The sequence below is a fragment of the Pseudorasbora parva genome, chromosome 17 (assembly GCF_024679245.1).
Source record: "Pseudorasbora parva isolate DD20220531a chromosome 17, ASM2467924v1, whole genome shotgun sequence".
Taxonomy (NCBI): domain Eukaryota; kingdom Metazoa; phylum Chordata; class Actinopteri; order Cypriniformes; family Gobionidae; genus Pseudorasbora; species Pseudorasbora parva.
Genome location: NC_090188.1, coordinates 9426067 through 9443136, shown reverse-complemented (window position 1 = coordinate 9443136; position 17070 = coordinate 9426067). Strand labels below are relative to the sequence as shown.

The 17070-nt window shown below is 38.5% G+C and overlaps 1 protein-coding gene across 2 annotated transcripts in view; it reads right to left on the bottom strand.

The window, feature by feature from the left end:
- LOC137044792 (neuroblast differentiation-associated protein AHNAK-like) overlaps positions 1–11616 on the bottom strand; it is a 30271-nt gene extending 18655 nt beyond the window's left edge. For both annotated transcript variants that reach the window (XM_067421070.1, XM_067421071.1), the window contains exon 1: positions 11173–11616. In XM_067421070.1, the coding sequence (XP_067277171.1) occupies positions 11173–11224 (52 nt within the window). In that variant the 5' untranslated portion in view covers positions 11225–11616. The remainder of the gene's footprint in view (positions 1–11172) is intronic.
- Between the last annotated feature and the right edge of the window lie 5454 nt (positions 11617–17070).

Genomic DNA, 17070 nt, shown 5'->3' with positions numbered 1-17070 from the left:
TTCTACATCCCAGGCCGGGTTATGTCCCCAAGGTTCCTACGAGCCCACGGGGCCCCATCACTCTTCAGGCGTTCTGTCCTCCTCCTTTCACGACGTCAGACCAGGAAAGATTGAATCTGCTGTGCCCTGTCAGGGCGCTAGATACTTATGTCCACAGAGCTGCCCTGTGGAGGAAAACTGATCAGCTGTTTGTCTGTTTCGGGCCCCCTAAGAAAGGGGCCCCAGTATCTAAGCAGAGGATGAGCAAGTGGGTGGTCGAGGCCATCTCACTTGCTTATGAGGCGGCCGGGCAGCAGTCTCCACTGGCTGTCCGGGCGCATTCAACCAGGGGTATGGCTGCTTCAAAAGCACTTTTATCGGGGGCTTCCCTCCACGATATTTGTAACGCGGCCGGATGGTCGTCTCCTTTAACCTTCGTCAGGTTCTATGAACTAGACCTGGCATCTACAGTAGGGGCACAGGTACTCTCGTAACCGTGTGCGCTTCGGCTTCACACATACGAGACACTTGGTCCTATGGCGATGTTGGTATAAGCGTTCTCACAGCGTTTCGACGCAGCTCGAGTTCCCCGAAAGGGAACGTCTCAGGTTACGTATGTAACCCTAGTTCCCTGAGGGAACGAGACGCTGCGTCGCTCTGCCATACTCCCGGCGTGTCCGTGATCACTTACTTCAGGCTTTATCAGAAGTTAGTTCCTGTTTGTTTTCACGGACGTTTTATAGCTTCCGGTCGATGACGTCATCACGCCGACGATCGATCTTTTTTCCGATGGAATGGTTCTACAGGCGCTTCACGACGCATTAACGCAGAGGCGTTCTCACAGCGTTTCGACGCAGCGTCTCGTTCCCTCAGGGAACTAGGGTTACATACGTAACCTGAGACGATTTCTCATCTGACTTGTAAGCAAAATGCTCAGATGCATAACATTATTGCACAAATGACTGAAATTTAAAAAAAGCAATCCTAAATGCCAAGAGCCTGCTGGTCCTCAGTGCCACCTATAGCTTCCTTATTTGCTGTTTATTTATTTATTTATTTATTGAAGAGTCAAAAAAGGATCTACAGTATTTTGACGGACCAAAACAAAACTTTTCTTTTAGTGTAAGGCCAGATTCCTGGTAGATATTCCCACAGGATCCACATAGTCTACCTGCTTCTGTTGCATCCTGTAAAGTGAGGCACTCTATTGATCTGAAAGGGTTGGCTTACACTGCAATAAGGACAACATAGAAACATGGGCTTTAATAGATCCAAAAAAGAACAGTGAAACTAATATTGTTATAAATATCTGTCGGTTTGGTATTATTAAAAAAAAAGAAAGAAAATTAAAAAATAAAATAACTTGACGGCATAAATAAATTATTCCCTTGCACAATTTTTTCAAATTGATTATTGTATGTTTTAACAATATTATACAATAGACAGAAAAGTTGAAATATTGCTTATACCAGCAACAGAAACACTCTCCTCCTTTCTTCTGAGAAAGGCACTTGTTTCCAGTTTCCCATAACACAATGCACTTAAAAAAATCATTTAGGTACATAAATATTTTCCATGAGCCTCACTTTGCCCAGGCCATTAACCTGCACTTTCCTGCAAGCACTTATCCAAGCATCAGGGTTAGATGGTATTTAAATACACTGGAGATTTATGGATGTGCATGTATGCCATGTAGCCCATGAATAGATTGCACTTGCAGATTGTTCAGATCTTTTCACAGTTTCTAATAATCAGACACTCTAAGCTTGGGAATGCACCAATGTACACTATATTGCCAAAAGTATTGGGACACCCCTCCAAATCATTGAATTCTGGTGTTCCAATCACTTTCATTGTCACAGGTGTATAAAATCAGTCACCTAGGCATGTAGACGCTTCTACAGACATTTGTGAATGGGTCACTCTAAGGAGCTCAGTGAGTTCAAGCGTGGTACGCGTGATAGGTTGCCACCTGTGCAATAAGTCCATTTGTGAAATTTTGTCACTACTAAATATTCTATGGTCAACTGTTAGTGGTATAAATTGGGAACAACAGCAAATCAGCCACAAAGTGGTAGGCCACATTAAGTCACAGAGCGGGCCCAGCACATGCTGAGGTGCACAGTGTGCAGAAGTCGCCAAATTTCTGCAGATTCAATAGATACAGACCTCTAAACTTTTTGTGCTCAGATTAGCTCAAATATCGTGCTTAGAGCACTTCATGGAATGAGTTTTCATGGCCGAGCAGCTGCATCCAAGCCTTACATTAAAGGTCTATGCGGGACAGTTTTTATTGTCCCGTTCCCGCTAGGTTCTATTCTGCACCCCCGCTCCCGCTTAAAATTCACTCTGTGTTCACCCGCATACCGGTTAGAATTATTAGAATATTTTCCCCGACCCGACTGATCCCACTAAATTTAAACTTCGTTTCCAGATTTTAATTTCCCCATAAAGAAAGAGACTGGGATAGATAAAATGTTAGCTATACAATAATTTGATTTGTTATTTTAGCATGATACTATCAACAATGTAAAAAATGTCAACAAAACAAAAATGTTTGGCTTACTAGCTTCACTGTAAAAACATATTGTTGGTTTAACTTAAAAAAGTAAGTAACCTGGTTGCCTTAAAAATGTGAGTTCATTGAAATTAAAAAAATTGAATTAATACAATGAAGGGAATTGGTTTAATGAATAGAAATTCAAAATATTATTGTATCTCTGAACCACATAAAAAAATTGAAACCACACAATTACTCAATATGCTTACAAAATCTTTTAATAATATTTGAATAAAGATTGTCGATTATTAAAAATGTTCATTGTATTAACTCAAATTTTTAATTTCAATGAACTCAAAATTTTAAGGCAACCAGGTAACTTATGTTTTAAATATTTTTTTTACAGTGTATGACTAATTCAAAATTCAATATTTTTTAACATCCATGCAAAAACAGAATGTTGCTGACTGACCCAATATCTCTCTTTTTCAAAATCCGACCACAAAGGCTGAATGTTTTCTCTGAAAGTGCTCTCGTGGACGGGATGGGATGCAAAGAACATGTATTGCCAGGTTAAGGGCAGGGAACTGGGAACTGTGTGAATGCCACAATTACAGAAAGTTTTGTTTACTTCAAGTTCAAGCACGGATATGCTGTCGCCAAAGGGTGTCAATAGTGGCCTGGCTATTGAGTTACTGACCGCTACCGTCTTTGATTGGAAATTTACTCCCGCGTCGCAAGAAAACTGTGGGTCCCATGCAGCAATGCAGACCTCTACCTTACATCACCAAGTGCAATGCAAAACGTTGAATGCAGTGGTGTAACGCACACTGCCACTGGACTCTAGAGCAGTACAGTGGAGACTTGTTCTCTGGAGTGACCAATCACGCTTATCTGTCTGGCAATCCGACGAACAAGTCTGGGTTTGGCTATTGCTAGGAGTACTTGCCTGACTGCATTGTGCCAAGAGTAAAGTTTGGTAGAGGGGGATTATGGTGTGGGGTTGTTTTTTCAGGAGTTGGGCTTGGCCCCTTAGTTCCAGTGAAAGTAACTCTTAATGCTTCAGCATACCAAGACATTTTGGACAATGCTTCCAACTTTGTGGGAACAGTTTGGGGATGGCCCCTTCCTGTTCCAAAATGACTACCCACCAGTTCACAAAGTAAGGTTCATAAAGACACGGATGAGCGAGTTTGATGTGGATGAACTTGACTGGCATGACAAACACTGACAAACACCTTTGACTGCGAGACAGGCCTTCTAGTCCAATATCAGTGCCTGACCTCACAAATTTGCTTATTGAAAACACACTCCTAAACCTAATTTGTGGAAAGCCTTCCCAGAAGAGATGGAGCTGTTAGAGTGGCAAAGGGTGGGTCAAAACATACTAAATGCATTTCATGCACATAAATAGACTTACAGTATTAAAAGGAGGAGAAAACTCTTCCCATATCTTTTGTTGATGTCAAAGGCTTTGTGAACAATCCAAATCAATGATATTAAACTGTCATTCTGTCATTAGGCAGATGCCAACATTGACAGCTTACATAACACACCCTTCTTAAAAATTAAAAACAAAATTACGTAAGTTTTGTCCTAACCAAAATTAGGCTCTTTAAACCCTGCCTTTAACCACAGGTAAAGCAATTTGATACATGAAAGGGGGTTAGCTCCAGTTTTTAACCTCCTTGGGTTATGAAACCTTGCTCTGCTTAGCACTGTCTTTAATATTAACTGAATGGTGCAGTGAGAAATAAATAAGCCCAAATGATATGCAATACAAGAGAAGCCTTTAATTAAACTTGTCATATACTGTGTTCCTCCAATCTACGATATTGGCAAAATCAATGGTTTAAGTAAGCTGATATGTACAGGAGAGATCAGGGATGATTAGAACACTTTAAGTATAAGTTTTGGGTGGAACATTTATGATGAACAAGCAGATGAACGACATAGCTGTGGGTTTGATGTTCAATATGGTATGGTACAGATCAACGAGTTTCAACAAAGTTTTTTTTGTTCTGGCTGCTATTGTAGTTAAACAGGCTTAAGGTGTTTTTTCAGTTTAAGCTTTATAATATTTGCCCAAAACCAGCACCGTAGATAACAAGCTTGAAAACAGACCTTAGTGTTTTTAGGCTCCCCACCCATGTCAGGAAGCTATCCATGGCTATCGATCGGATTCAGCTAATACGTGATCCAGAATCAGGCTGAAATAAATTGAACAGGAGAAACAGCAACAGCAGGACGTCCGTCTCTGTGGTATGTACTGTATTTAGTGGCCTGTCAAAATTTGTGTGTTTACTCGCAGTTTATGAGGACATGATTCGGTTTATGGACTATTGTATGCGACTAAACCTTAGCAGTAGCAAGCAAAACGGGTTTTGCACGTCAGACTAGTGTAACGTTATACATAGAACAACAATGGAGTATCGTTTGCGCATTTGAATGACGAAGCACGCGATCGTGTCGTTTACTGATGTTTACTCACGTGACGATAGCCAACAGCATAGACATTTGAAGCTGTTTTACTCACCGGCTGCTTCCAAAGCAGGACCGAACCTTTATCGCTGGGACCGCTCCGTCAAAAACACACTTCTTTGGTATGATTTGGTGAAGTCCTGTGACAGCAGTGACCGTGGAAATCCACTTTGCGACGCGACTGAAGCGATGTTGTGAAGCTTCCCGACGTGCATTTCCTCTCTCGCTCTAGTCACGCGCGCGCGCACCCTACCGGGAGAAGAGCCTGTACGGCCTTCCACTTTATTAACGTCAAGCCAGCCCATACTCGAAAAAAACTCCGAAACTTGTGAGAAACCGGAAGGAGTATTTTTGACAAAGAAATACTCCATCAAAGGTCCAACATTAGTTTTTGAAACTTTGTCTATGTTTAGGATGAGAATCCAAGTCTTTAACAGTGTAAAAAGCTTAGTATGAAAAAAAGATCATTTAATCTCAATACCGTTTCACCTAAATCTCACAAATGTTGATATTCATCCCATAATGCAGCCATTTGTTTGGTTGTACGATATGTAATGATGTAATGCATATCAATACAATACATAAAAATGTTCTTTCATTGTCCATCATTAGTTATTTCAAATACAAATCATCACCAAAGTGTGTTCATATCATTCCTGGGCTTTTAAACTTCAGAAATATGTTGCCATTAGAATTACAGATAAAATATGTTAGCTCTGCTGACTATATTGTAATTGAAGGTTCATGTTGCTTTTTTATGTCACTGAATTTGTCTTGAAGAAATAATCCATATTCCAATATAAAAATAGCATATTTAATCATTATCATTTTTCAAAAACACCATGCATTTTAAATGTCACTGATTTCAAGTGCCTCTCCAGCTAAATATTAAAGTTTAATCATTTTAGGTCTGCACCTACCTGGTCTGTGGGAACTTGGAGGAGTATATGTTTACTGTTTTCCAGTTATTCATCCGGTGCACAGCATGCATTGACAAAACTGTCTGTGGGTAGTTCGTTTTAGGAGAGAAGATGAAGGGCCCTGCCCTTTTTTGTATACTTTCAAAGGTATGACACAACCCTGTTTCAGGGCTGTGGTTCTAGCTCCTGCTAATACTATTGTGCTGAAGAACAAACATTTCAATGTGTTGCACTCCTTACACACATTCACAAATGTGAGGTCTTGAGATTTGAGTGATTTTCTAAGCAAAGAATTGCAAAGTGAGTGGTGTTTGTCCCTCAGTTCTCCAATGAAGGTTGAGTTTAGTTTTACAGTGGGATGTGAATGCAGAATGAAGACAAAATCTCTTGCAGTTTAAGAATATTTCACTGGGCTTTAGCCACACACTGAATAAATAAACAATAAGCTTGAATAATGGGTCAGTTTACTCAATGCAAAGAAAGCTGTCAATCTCATAATAGCTGTGTGTGTGTGTGTGTGTGTGTGTGTGTGTGTGTGTGTGTGTGTGTGTGTGTGTGTGTGTGTGTGTGTGTGTGTGTGTGTGTGTGTGTGTGTGTGTGTGTGTGTGTGTGTGTGTGTGTGTGTGTGTGTGTGTGTGTGTGTGTGTGTGTGTGTGTGTGTGTGGTGTGAGCCTGTTTATATGGTTGGTAACACTTTATTTTCATAATCCACTTTAGACATTCTACTAATAAGTAACTTTGCAACTACATGTCAACTAACTCTCATTAGAGTATTAGTAGACTGTCTGATTAATATTTACTAAAACTTTATTTTGTCTCTAAAGTCGGTCCCCCAACAGACATTCTACTGATTATAAGTAAATTGGCAACTACAATTCAAATTATTCTACAAACCCGAACCCTAAAACCTAACCATAACCTACCAGTCTACTGACAGTCTACTAATACTCTAATGAGAGTTAGCTGACATGTAGTTGCAAAGTTACTTATAGTTAGTAGAATGTCTAAAGTGGACTATCAAAATAAAGTGTAACCATGTGGTTTATGAGGACACAAATTTGTATAACTACATGGGTATTACACTGGTATTACACTATAAATGTGGTTTATGAGGACATTTCAAATGCCCTGATCTTTCAAATAGCTTTAAAAACATACTAAGTGATGTTTTTTTGAGAAAGTAAAAATGCAGAATGTTTCCTGTGATGGGTAGGTTTAGGAGCAGGGGCAGTGTAAGGGGATAGAAAATACGGTTTGTACAGTATAAAAACCATTATACCTATGGAGAGTCTCTGTAAACCACATAGACCAACGTGTGTGTGTGTGTGTGTGTGTGTGTGTGTGTGTGTGTGTGTGTGTGTGTGTGTGTGTGTGTGTGTTTGTGTGTGTGTGTGTGTGTGTTTGTGTGTGTGTGTGTGTGTGTGTCTTGTAAAAATGCAGAAAGTTTTGTGTGGTGTGTAGGTTTAGGGGTAGTGTTAGTGTAGGGGGATAGTATATAGTTTGTAGCTACATAAAAACCATTACATCTATTGTACGTCACCATAAAACATGAAACTGTGTGTGTTTATATATTTTAACCATATTTATTTGTCTTTAACTGAGTTGGACATGAGTGCTATTGAATTGAATTGTCTGAGAAATTCAAAGTTATTAAATTCATAAAGTAGTTACTCCCTAATCAAATATTGGCTCATTGGTTGCTGTTGCAAAACTGATAATATGTTTTTGCAAGTGACCAAGCCAAGCAAATGTTCTGTATATATATGACTGTAGGAAATCCTGAATTACTACTTATAAAGTATAGGAAAATATGTCAATTCCTAATTGCGAGTTATAAAGTAAAAATTGTGTGATATAAACCTGCAATATGTGAGAAATTCTGATATGCAATTTTATACCTCACAATTCAGACTTTTTTCAAGATTGATATAAACTTGCAGTCAGAATTTTGAGATACAAATTGCAAACTTGGAATTGCAAGAAAACTAGTCTATACTAAAACAATTCTGACTTTAATTCTCGGAATTGCGACTGAGTGTATATTGCAAGTTTTTAACTTTTTTTTCCAGAATGAACTTAAAGTACGAATTGTGAGATGTTAATTCCCAATTGTGAGTTATAAAGTGAATTGCGGAAAATAAACTTTTTTTCTCAGAATTGTGAGACACAAATTTGTAATTGCAAGTTATAAAGTCTGGATTTGCGCGATTGGCCTATAAGCTTGCAGCAAAGTCTGAATTGGGAGTTTTTCCTTTTTTATTCTGTGGCGAAACAAGCTTCCATTGGACCTTTTGAGTATGATGAGATGGTCGCAATGAAATACGGAAAATATAGCTGCATAAAATGTCTCTTATGTTTAACTGTAATAATAACAGTGCACAGGTTTAGAACATAATGTGCGTAAATAATTAATTTTCATATTTAGGTGAAGTATTTAGTATGAGTAAAGTTCTTATTGTATGCATGATTAATCATTCAAATATAAAATTTTAAGTCCTGAGGTTCAAACCTTTTACAGACTTCCTAAACCTAAACATTTTGCAAATGCATATTTCAAATTTCATGAAATTACAAGATTAGATTTACAAACCTTGGAATTTCCCAACTACTGATCCTGTATGTTTGCACATCACCCATGACCAAGATTACAGGCATTAGAGGTTGTTTTCTGCTCCTGTGGCCATATGGGCCCAGCGCGCTGCTCCTTCGACACACTAATATGGTTAATTAGCTGCTCAGCAAGTTACAGGGAGACGGAACATCAATTCTGGCCTGTGCTCATAACATCATACACAAGCCTCTTTCAGAGTCAAGTGGGAAAGACTTGTTTGCATTCAAAATATAATTGAATTTCAGGGCCGGAGAGGGAAAATAAACTGAAAACTGAATTGGATTTTCTTCCCTATTAAGAACATGGGACTAACTTCCCTCATGTTCCCAATCAATCAGGAACATTAATTGATACATTTATGTGCTAATGAGATAATGGCTTTAGATTTGAAGGGTTAAAAAGGTAGTTCTTCCGGAAACAAATTCAACAAAGTGTCATCACTTACTCATCCTCATATCATTATAAAGCCTAAAAAGTCTCGGGGTTTTTTCTTTCCATACAATAAAATTCGTTGTTGTATGGGCACCGTTAACTTACAATGTGTATTGAGGTTTGGAATGACATGAGGTTGAAGAAATTATGACTTTTCTTTGATGAACTTTTTCACAATAAATATCTAGTATATATAGTAAAATAAAAAAAATAAAAAAATATAGTAAAAATGTTCACTTTCAATGTTCAGTCCATCACAAAAACCATAAAAAAATACAAACACTCTCAAATTCATAATTTATTAATTGTCGAGAGGACATTAGTGAGATGCTGATTTTATGACTAGTGCGCATAATCATTAAATATTTTATGGACTTCTCAATAAATATGATTTTTTTTTTCTGTAAAATTGCTACAAATGACTAAATTAGTACTGTATAAGGTAACCAAGAGTAAACCAAACAGACATTGTAGATGTAGACATTGCCCATTATTTGTCCTTTGCAAATGGCCAATGCATTCATTCAGAATGAACAAAATCAAAATGCAGACGTTTGTTTGATTCAATTTTGATTGATCTAATATCCATTTTCACACTTTGAGCCGAACCCATCTGTCGCATGTCTTGAAACGCATGAAAACTAAATTTTGGCAAAATAATGTGTTAAGTGCAGCTGTCTAAAATAATTTGCCTTTTAAGCACCGACATGTTATCTTTGCAAAGAACTACCGTATTTGTTTTCTTAGAATGGAACTGATTGTGTTAATGGAATCTCACAAGCGTTCAACATCATGGAAAAGCTCCAGAACGAATCTGACATTGCAAATTTATATCTGTATAAAACCAGAGCACGAAAACACATTTCATTTCATTAAATCATGTGTATGCCATTCTTGGTTACATATCTGGTAATTAAGCTGTCATGCAGCTGTTGTATTGTGAGATGTATTGGCTGCTCATTGCACCCTGCAAGATCCCTAAAATACAGCTGTTGACTCATTTAGGTTACTTTAAGTGTCTGTTTGTATGTTTCCAGAGCGTAAAGTTCATCTGAAGGTCACAGAAAAAAAATATAGATAAATCTGCTAGTTGTACTGGATAGGACCAGTTGACCAAATGACTTAGAGCTGTTTGGTTAACAGGTTAATTGGATTTCAGAGTCTTTAGAACAAAGCCAAATAGAGCAGTTACTGAAACATAGAATGACACAATCGAGTTAAAGAAAGCATTAGACAGATACTAGTGATGTAACCATGTGATGTGTGTGTGTGTGTGTGTATATATATATATGTTTAATTATATTTATAAAAGTTTATATATAGTTTATTTTATATATGTATCGTATATATTATGAAATTATATTATACAAAAGATTTATATATGTATATATATATATATATGTATATATATATATATATATATGTATATATATATATATATATATATATATATATATATATGTGTGTGTGTGTGTGTGTGTGTGTGTGTGTGTGTGTAAAACATCTATAACATATATACATTAATGTATATAATTATATTTTATAAACATTTTATTTATAAAAATATATAAAAAATACATTTAAATATAAATATACTGTATGTATTTGTATACACACACACACACACACACACACACACACACACACACATATATATATATATATATATATATACACATACATATATATATATATAAAATTTAAATTAAATAAAATCAAAAATAAGATTTCAAGCTTTCGTAAGCATTTGTAAATAAATCCTAACCATTCCTAAACCATTGTAACTATTCCTAAACGTTCTGAAATCATGCTCTCAATATTGTAAACAAACACACTGCAGATGCTGTTGATAAAATACTGCATAACTCTGTTGACACACCCACGGCCACATAGCCACGCCCCCTTTACTGCAGACACACCCAGATCACACACAGTGCAGCGTCATCTCAGCAGAGAAATGCAGTGATGCTTGTAAACAAGCTCAGCACTATAGTGCCCCACTAACACACACATGCACAGTCCAACTGCAACATTATATTGTCCTGACACCAGAGGTGCTGAGTACAGAGATAAAAATAGCACAGAGCAGGCAGAATGAGAGAGAGAGAGAGAGAGAGAGAGAGAGAGAGAGAGAGAGAGAGAGAGAGAGAGAGAGAGAGAGAGAGAGAGAGAGAGAGAGAGAGAGAGAGAGAGAGAGAGAGAGAGAGAGAACGCTAAAGAGACAGAGCAAAATAAAGAGTGATGCCCACCCGTGGCTGAAGCATGCCAGTTGGGAAATGCCAGGTGAAAACAGTCACACATGATGGCTGTCGTCTGCGGATGTCGTCCGGGCTGTCAGTACTGTTTTCTGGTGATGTCCTGTTTCGGGCAGCCTCACTCTCTTCCTCCGAGGCTAAAGAACCTGCTGCCTCCTCTTTCCACTCAGTCAGACACTCCAGATGCAGAGGACAAAATAAAGTCGCAGTCAGTGAATGATAATTAAGTCAGTCTGAGGGAGGCACGGAGAACGATTTTGCTCCATCCACTTAAGTTTGTCCACTACTTCACAGGAGTGAAGCTGCACTCTTCTCCCTGCCAGATTAAACTCGGTCTCTAGCACGCTAAAACAATTAAAGGGGGTATGGCTGACTTGGGATGGGGGGCCGTCCTAAACAACACAAATCCCTCCTTCAGCATCCCATTCCACCCTCCTGATCACTTTGACCACTCACTGCAGAGACGTGCTGGACCGTCCACCCGCTGATTGGTTCACCACACAAGAAAAACATTCCAGCTTTATTGGCATGCGGCAGAGATGCGTAATTGGATTTGACACCACACAGTACATGTTTTCATGTGTGATGGGTGACAGAAGGGGAACTGAGGATACTGTTTGTCAGGTGACTTTGTTTAAGAGCAGCTGTTTACCTGAGCTGTCTGATGGCAAGCTTGATATGTATGATGTGTTGTTCTGTCTGATATATGGCTGTCTCTTCTTGTTTCTGCACCAATCCATGTTTCTAAGAATGGCCACCAAGTCCATGGCTAAATTATTTATCATTTCAGGTCTAAGAATAAAAAAATGATCTCAGAATGGTGTCAGACTGTGACGTCACCCTGAGATCAGTTCAGCGCGCCGGACTGCAACTCAGACTACAGCAGCCGAATTGTACGGCTTTTGTGGATCTAAATCAAATCATAAATCAAAAATCATAAATAAGAGCTCTTCGGTATCTCATCTTTAATATATTAAGTATCTAAGGATGTTTTCTTAGGCAGTTAAATCTGATATTACCGCAGTCTCCTTGTTTCTCTATCCCCCCCCCCCCCCCCCCCCCGAAATCTAATAATATCACAAACGTCTCCTCTAGACTTTCAGAAGAGAGCTCAACAATTGCTACATTTGCATCATGGATTAAACATAAACACTTTGAAAAGGGGTGCTGTAGACCTGAAATAATCCAAACTAAGGATATTATGTAAAATCTTGAATCCTTCTCAGTCAGATTCCAAAGTACCTTCCAAATGTTTACATTTTACAAATGTGCATATGTTTCATGTATCATGTCTTACAAATTGGTTATTGGAAAAGAGACTAAAAAACTCTTCTGACATGCACTGGTCAGGCGTAATATTGTGTTGGTCCCCCTTTTGCTGCCAAAACAGCCCTGACCCGTCAAGGCATGGACTCCACTAGATCCCTGAAGGTGTGCTGTGGTATCTTGCTCCAAGATGTTTGCAGCAGATCTTTTAAGTCCTGTCAATTACAAGGTGATGACTCCATGGATAGGACTTTTTTGTTCAGCACATCCCACATATGCTCGATTGGATTGAGATCTGGGGAATTTGGAGGACAAGTCAACACAATAAAAAAACTTGATGCACTCCATTAACCATTCCTGAACCATTTTAGCTTTGTGCATTTTAGCAAAGCCTTGCCTTTTCCCCATAGTGCATCCTGGTGCCATGTGTTCCCCAGGTAAGCAACAGACACATCCACGTAATGTAAAAGAAAACGTGATTCTTCAGACCAGGCAACCTGCTTCCATTGCTCCGTGGTCCAGTTCTGATGCTCACGTGCCCACTGTTAGCGTTTTCAGTGATGAACAGGGGTCAGCGTGGGCACCCAGACTGGTCTGCAGCTATACAGCCCCATATGCAACAAACTGTGATGCACTGTGTATTCTGACACCTTTCTATCAGAACCAGCATTAACTTCTTGAGCAATGTCAGCTGCAGTAGCTCGTCTGTTTGATTAGACCACACAGGCCAGCCTTCGCTCCCCACGTGCATCAATGAGCCTTGGCCGCCCAATAGTATAAATAAGAATATTTTATAACAATGTGTTATTACCTGTATTAATACTGAAAACAAGTTAAATTCTTATTGATAAGGCTTTCTATAAAGTTTAGCAAAGGCATGCTCACATTACTGCCTATGTGTGATACGTTTCTGAAAGATTTTGATCAAATTTATCTGTAAAATTTTTGCCTGGCGTAATTGTGTTTAGACAAATATTCCCTATGTGTGTATGTATGTATCTTGATTCTGATAGTTTTGCGTTAGCATCTTGTAAACAGAAGGATCTCTGTGTTTCATATTCAGCACAGATGTCCATTTCTCTTTATGTGTCTGCATCTGAGACAGGGAGTGGCAGGATGATACTGCATTAGCCCCTGGCTGCTGCCCAAGAAACTCCACACCGAAATCAATTTAGGCACTTGAAAAAAACAGAATGTGCACTGCCACCATCTCTGCCTACACTTCTTCTGCCAAACACGCAAAGACATGCATCTTCAGCCATTATGCACCACAAATTCTGTGAATATAAAAAGGTAATTAATCCTCCAGATGATTTATATTAACATGCATTTGTTGCCACAAATTCAGTGCCATGTTGTGCTAACCTTCTGCTGTTAGAGTGGAAAGTTTGAATATGGTAGGAATCAAAAGATATTGTACGGTTTTTGCTGATAATCAGATACTTTTAATCTAATGCAAATAACACTTAAAGGGGGGGGGGTGAAATGCTGTTTCATGCATACTGAGCTTTTTACACTGTTAAAGACTTGGATTCCCATCCTAAACATAGACAAAGTTTCAAAAACTAATGTTGGACGTTTGATGGAGTATTTCTGTGTCAAAAATACTCCTTCCGGTTTCTCACAAGTTTCGGAGAGTTTTTTTCGAGTATGGGTCTACTTGACGTTAATAAGAGCGGAACGTCCTTGTATGGGCCGTACGGGCTCTTCTCCCGGTAGGGTGCGCGCGCGCGTGCGCGTGACTAGAGCACGCCGAAAACAGTCTCTCAGATGCAGATCCAGTCATCCGTGAACACTTATGTGGCGCCGCGCTTCTCTTTATTCCTATGGGTGACGTCGAGCGACTTCAACGCTTCAGCACAGCATTCCGGGAAGGCAGCGCTGCATTTGAACCGATTTGAACGCAGAAATGACGGGAAGCTTCACAACATCGTTTCAGTTGCGTCTCAAAATGGATTTACACGCCACTGCTGTCACAGAACTTCACCAAATCAGACCAAAGAAGTGTGTTTTTGACGGAGCGGTCCCAGCGATAAAGGTCCTGCTTTGGAAGCAGCCGGTGAGTTAACTTAAACTGCTTCAAATGTCTCTGCTTTTGGCTACGGACGCATGAGTAAACATCAGTAAACGACACGATCGCGTGCTTCGTCATTCAAATGCGCTAACGGTTACTCCATTGTTGTTCTGTATAACGTTACAGTATTCTGACGTGCAAAACCGTTTTGCTTGCTACTTCTAAGGTTTAGTCGCATACAATAGTCCATAAACCGAATCATGTCCTCATACACTGCGAGTAAACACACAGAAATGTGGAGAGGCCATTAAATACAGTAACTTACATACCACAGAGACGGACGTCCTGATGTTGCCGTTTCTCCTGTTCAATTTATTTCTCCCTCAGATTTGATTCTGGATCATTATCTGTATTAGCTGAGATTGCCATGGGTTCCTCCACGCTTGAGGACGTCACCGCTTTGCGCGCTTGTCATTCTTTAGCTCCGCCCACACGATACGCCTCCAGGCGCTCGGTTTTTTCCGGAAAGACTCGGTACAGCCTATATTTCTTTTATAAATATGATAAAACTAAAGACTTTTCGGAGATATGAAGGATGCAATACTACTCTATAGGTACTCAAGATTGACATGAGATTGACTGAAACTGAGTGTTTCACCCCCCCTTTAAGTGTTTCTGGAGATCGCCAGACGGATTCTGGAGCAACCTGTTGCTTTGCTCAATGGAAAGCTGTCACCTTTTTAAATGCAGTGTTGGAGGCAAGTAACACGAGTTACGTAATCAGATTTAAGATTTTTGTTGTTGTTGTATACTCTGAAAAGTTGCAGACCTTTTACGTTCACAAACATCTGTATTACACACTACATGAACGGTAAAAACAAAACAAAAAAGCATAATGGGTGAACTTTAAGATTTAAATGATTTATTTTTACTATGTGAACTGTGAAGACGGAAGGTCACTGCATTTCCCATGATTTACAGTAATTGCCAACATTTTGTTTTATGGGAAATTATTTTGTGTAAATTACAGTAGTATACATTGGCATCAAAGTGAAGGTAACTTGTGCTTGTAATGATTACAATATAATGATAATATTAGGATCATATTATGAAAGTTTTATGTTTTGATCCTAAGTTGCTGTCATCTGAAATCGTCGGTGGCACCTAAAATCACTGCAAAAGCTGGAACCAAACTCATGCTGACGCAATCCGTAGTTACTCCAGGATGTGCATCCCAAGGTGAAACAGGGAAGTAACTGCTGCTTTTAACATTTTAGGCAAAAGATGATCATGTGTATCTATTTGGTTCTATTTCATCAGATAATGACTGTATAGTAGAAGTTTATGAGAAGCATTATGTGAATGCTTGGCTAAAGAGATGTGTCTTTAATCTAGATTTAAACAGAGAGAGTGTGTGTCTGGTCTCCGTACTTTCAGGAAGTCTATTCAGAGCCAAATGCAAAAAAAGCTCTATGTCTCCTTACTATCAGAGTTTAAATTTGTAATGGAACTGTACTCTTGTTACCTATGCTTAAGTGGCCTTTTATTTCATTTCATTAATATTATATTATCTTATCTGCAAGTACAGGTTTTTAAAAATATACTTTTAAAATGTGAAGTACACTACAAGTGCACATTCAATACAATTAAGTGCACTACTATCTCCACAAAGGATATCTAATGTGAAAAAAGAAAACATTTTAAGAGCATGGTAGTTGGAAACAAACTGTCTAATATGTTCCCGTAACCAAGCCAATCCTGCTTCTGAAGATACCGGCCTGCAGAGTTCTGCTCCAGCCCCAATAAAACACAATTGAACCTGATAATCAAGCTGTTCAGGGTTACTTGAAAATCATACAGGCAGGTGTGTTAAATAATGTTCTCAGAATGTTCTGTCAAGGTTCTTTCAACGTTATGAACAAACGTTCTTCCAGTAACGTTAACATTCGTTTAAAGCAGGGTTGGAAATAAAGTCTCCAAGTGATAAGCTATTGTGCCCCTAAAGGTACCATTCTGACAATTTTTGTCTCTGTGTGTAGCTCTCTAGTTGACTACCCATAACATGCTGTCAACATGTAACATGTTTCTGGTTCAATTACATCTGCCATAAAAGAGTTATAGACATCATTTTTAGCATAGAATACAGATTTGGACCTAGGCCTATTGCAATAATCAACAATATATCGCACAATATATCTCTATGACCTCAATTATTTAGATTTTTTTACCCTTAATTTCAATAATCTAAAGAATTGAAAGATTGCCATTTGAAAGTGTGTAGGTTTACATTATTATGCTGTTGTATTAGGATTATATATTCAGTGGCATAGAATAATCTTAAAACGACAATAATATATTTTATCGCAATTATTTCTGGGATGATATATTTCAAACCAAAAAGTAGTAATCGTGACAGGCCTACTTGGACCACATGTAATGATAATCATGATGATTAAATCCTACTCAAAATCCACATACTCTACATACTAACATATGAAGGTAAATTGTAAATTAGTTTCAAGTGCATCAGGAACTTATTGGACTATAAAAAATTATGTTACACTACATTGAAGATGGTTAGTTGAAAGGGAGGGGCTGAAAATGTTTAATCA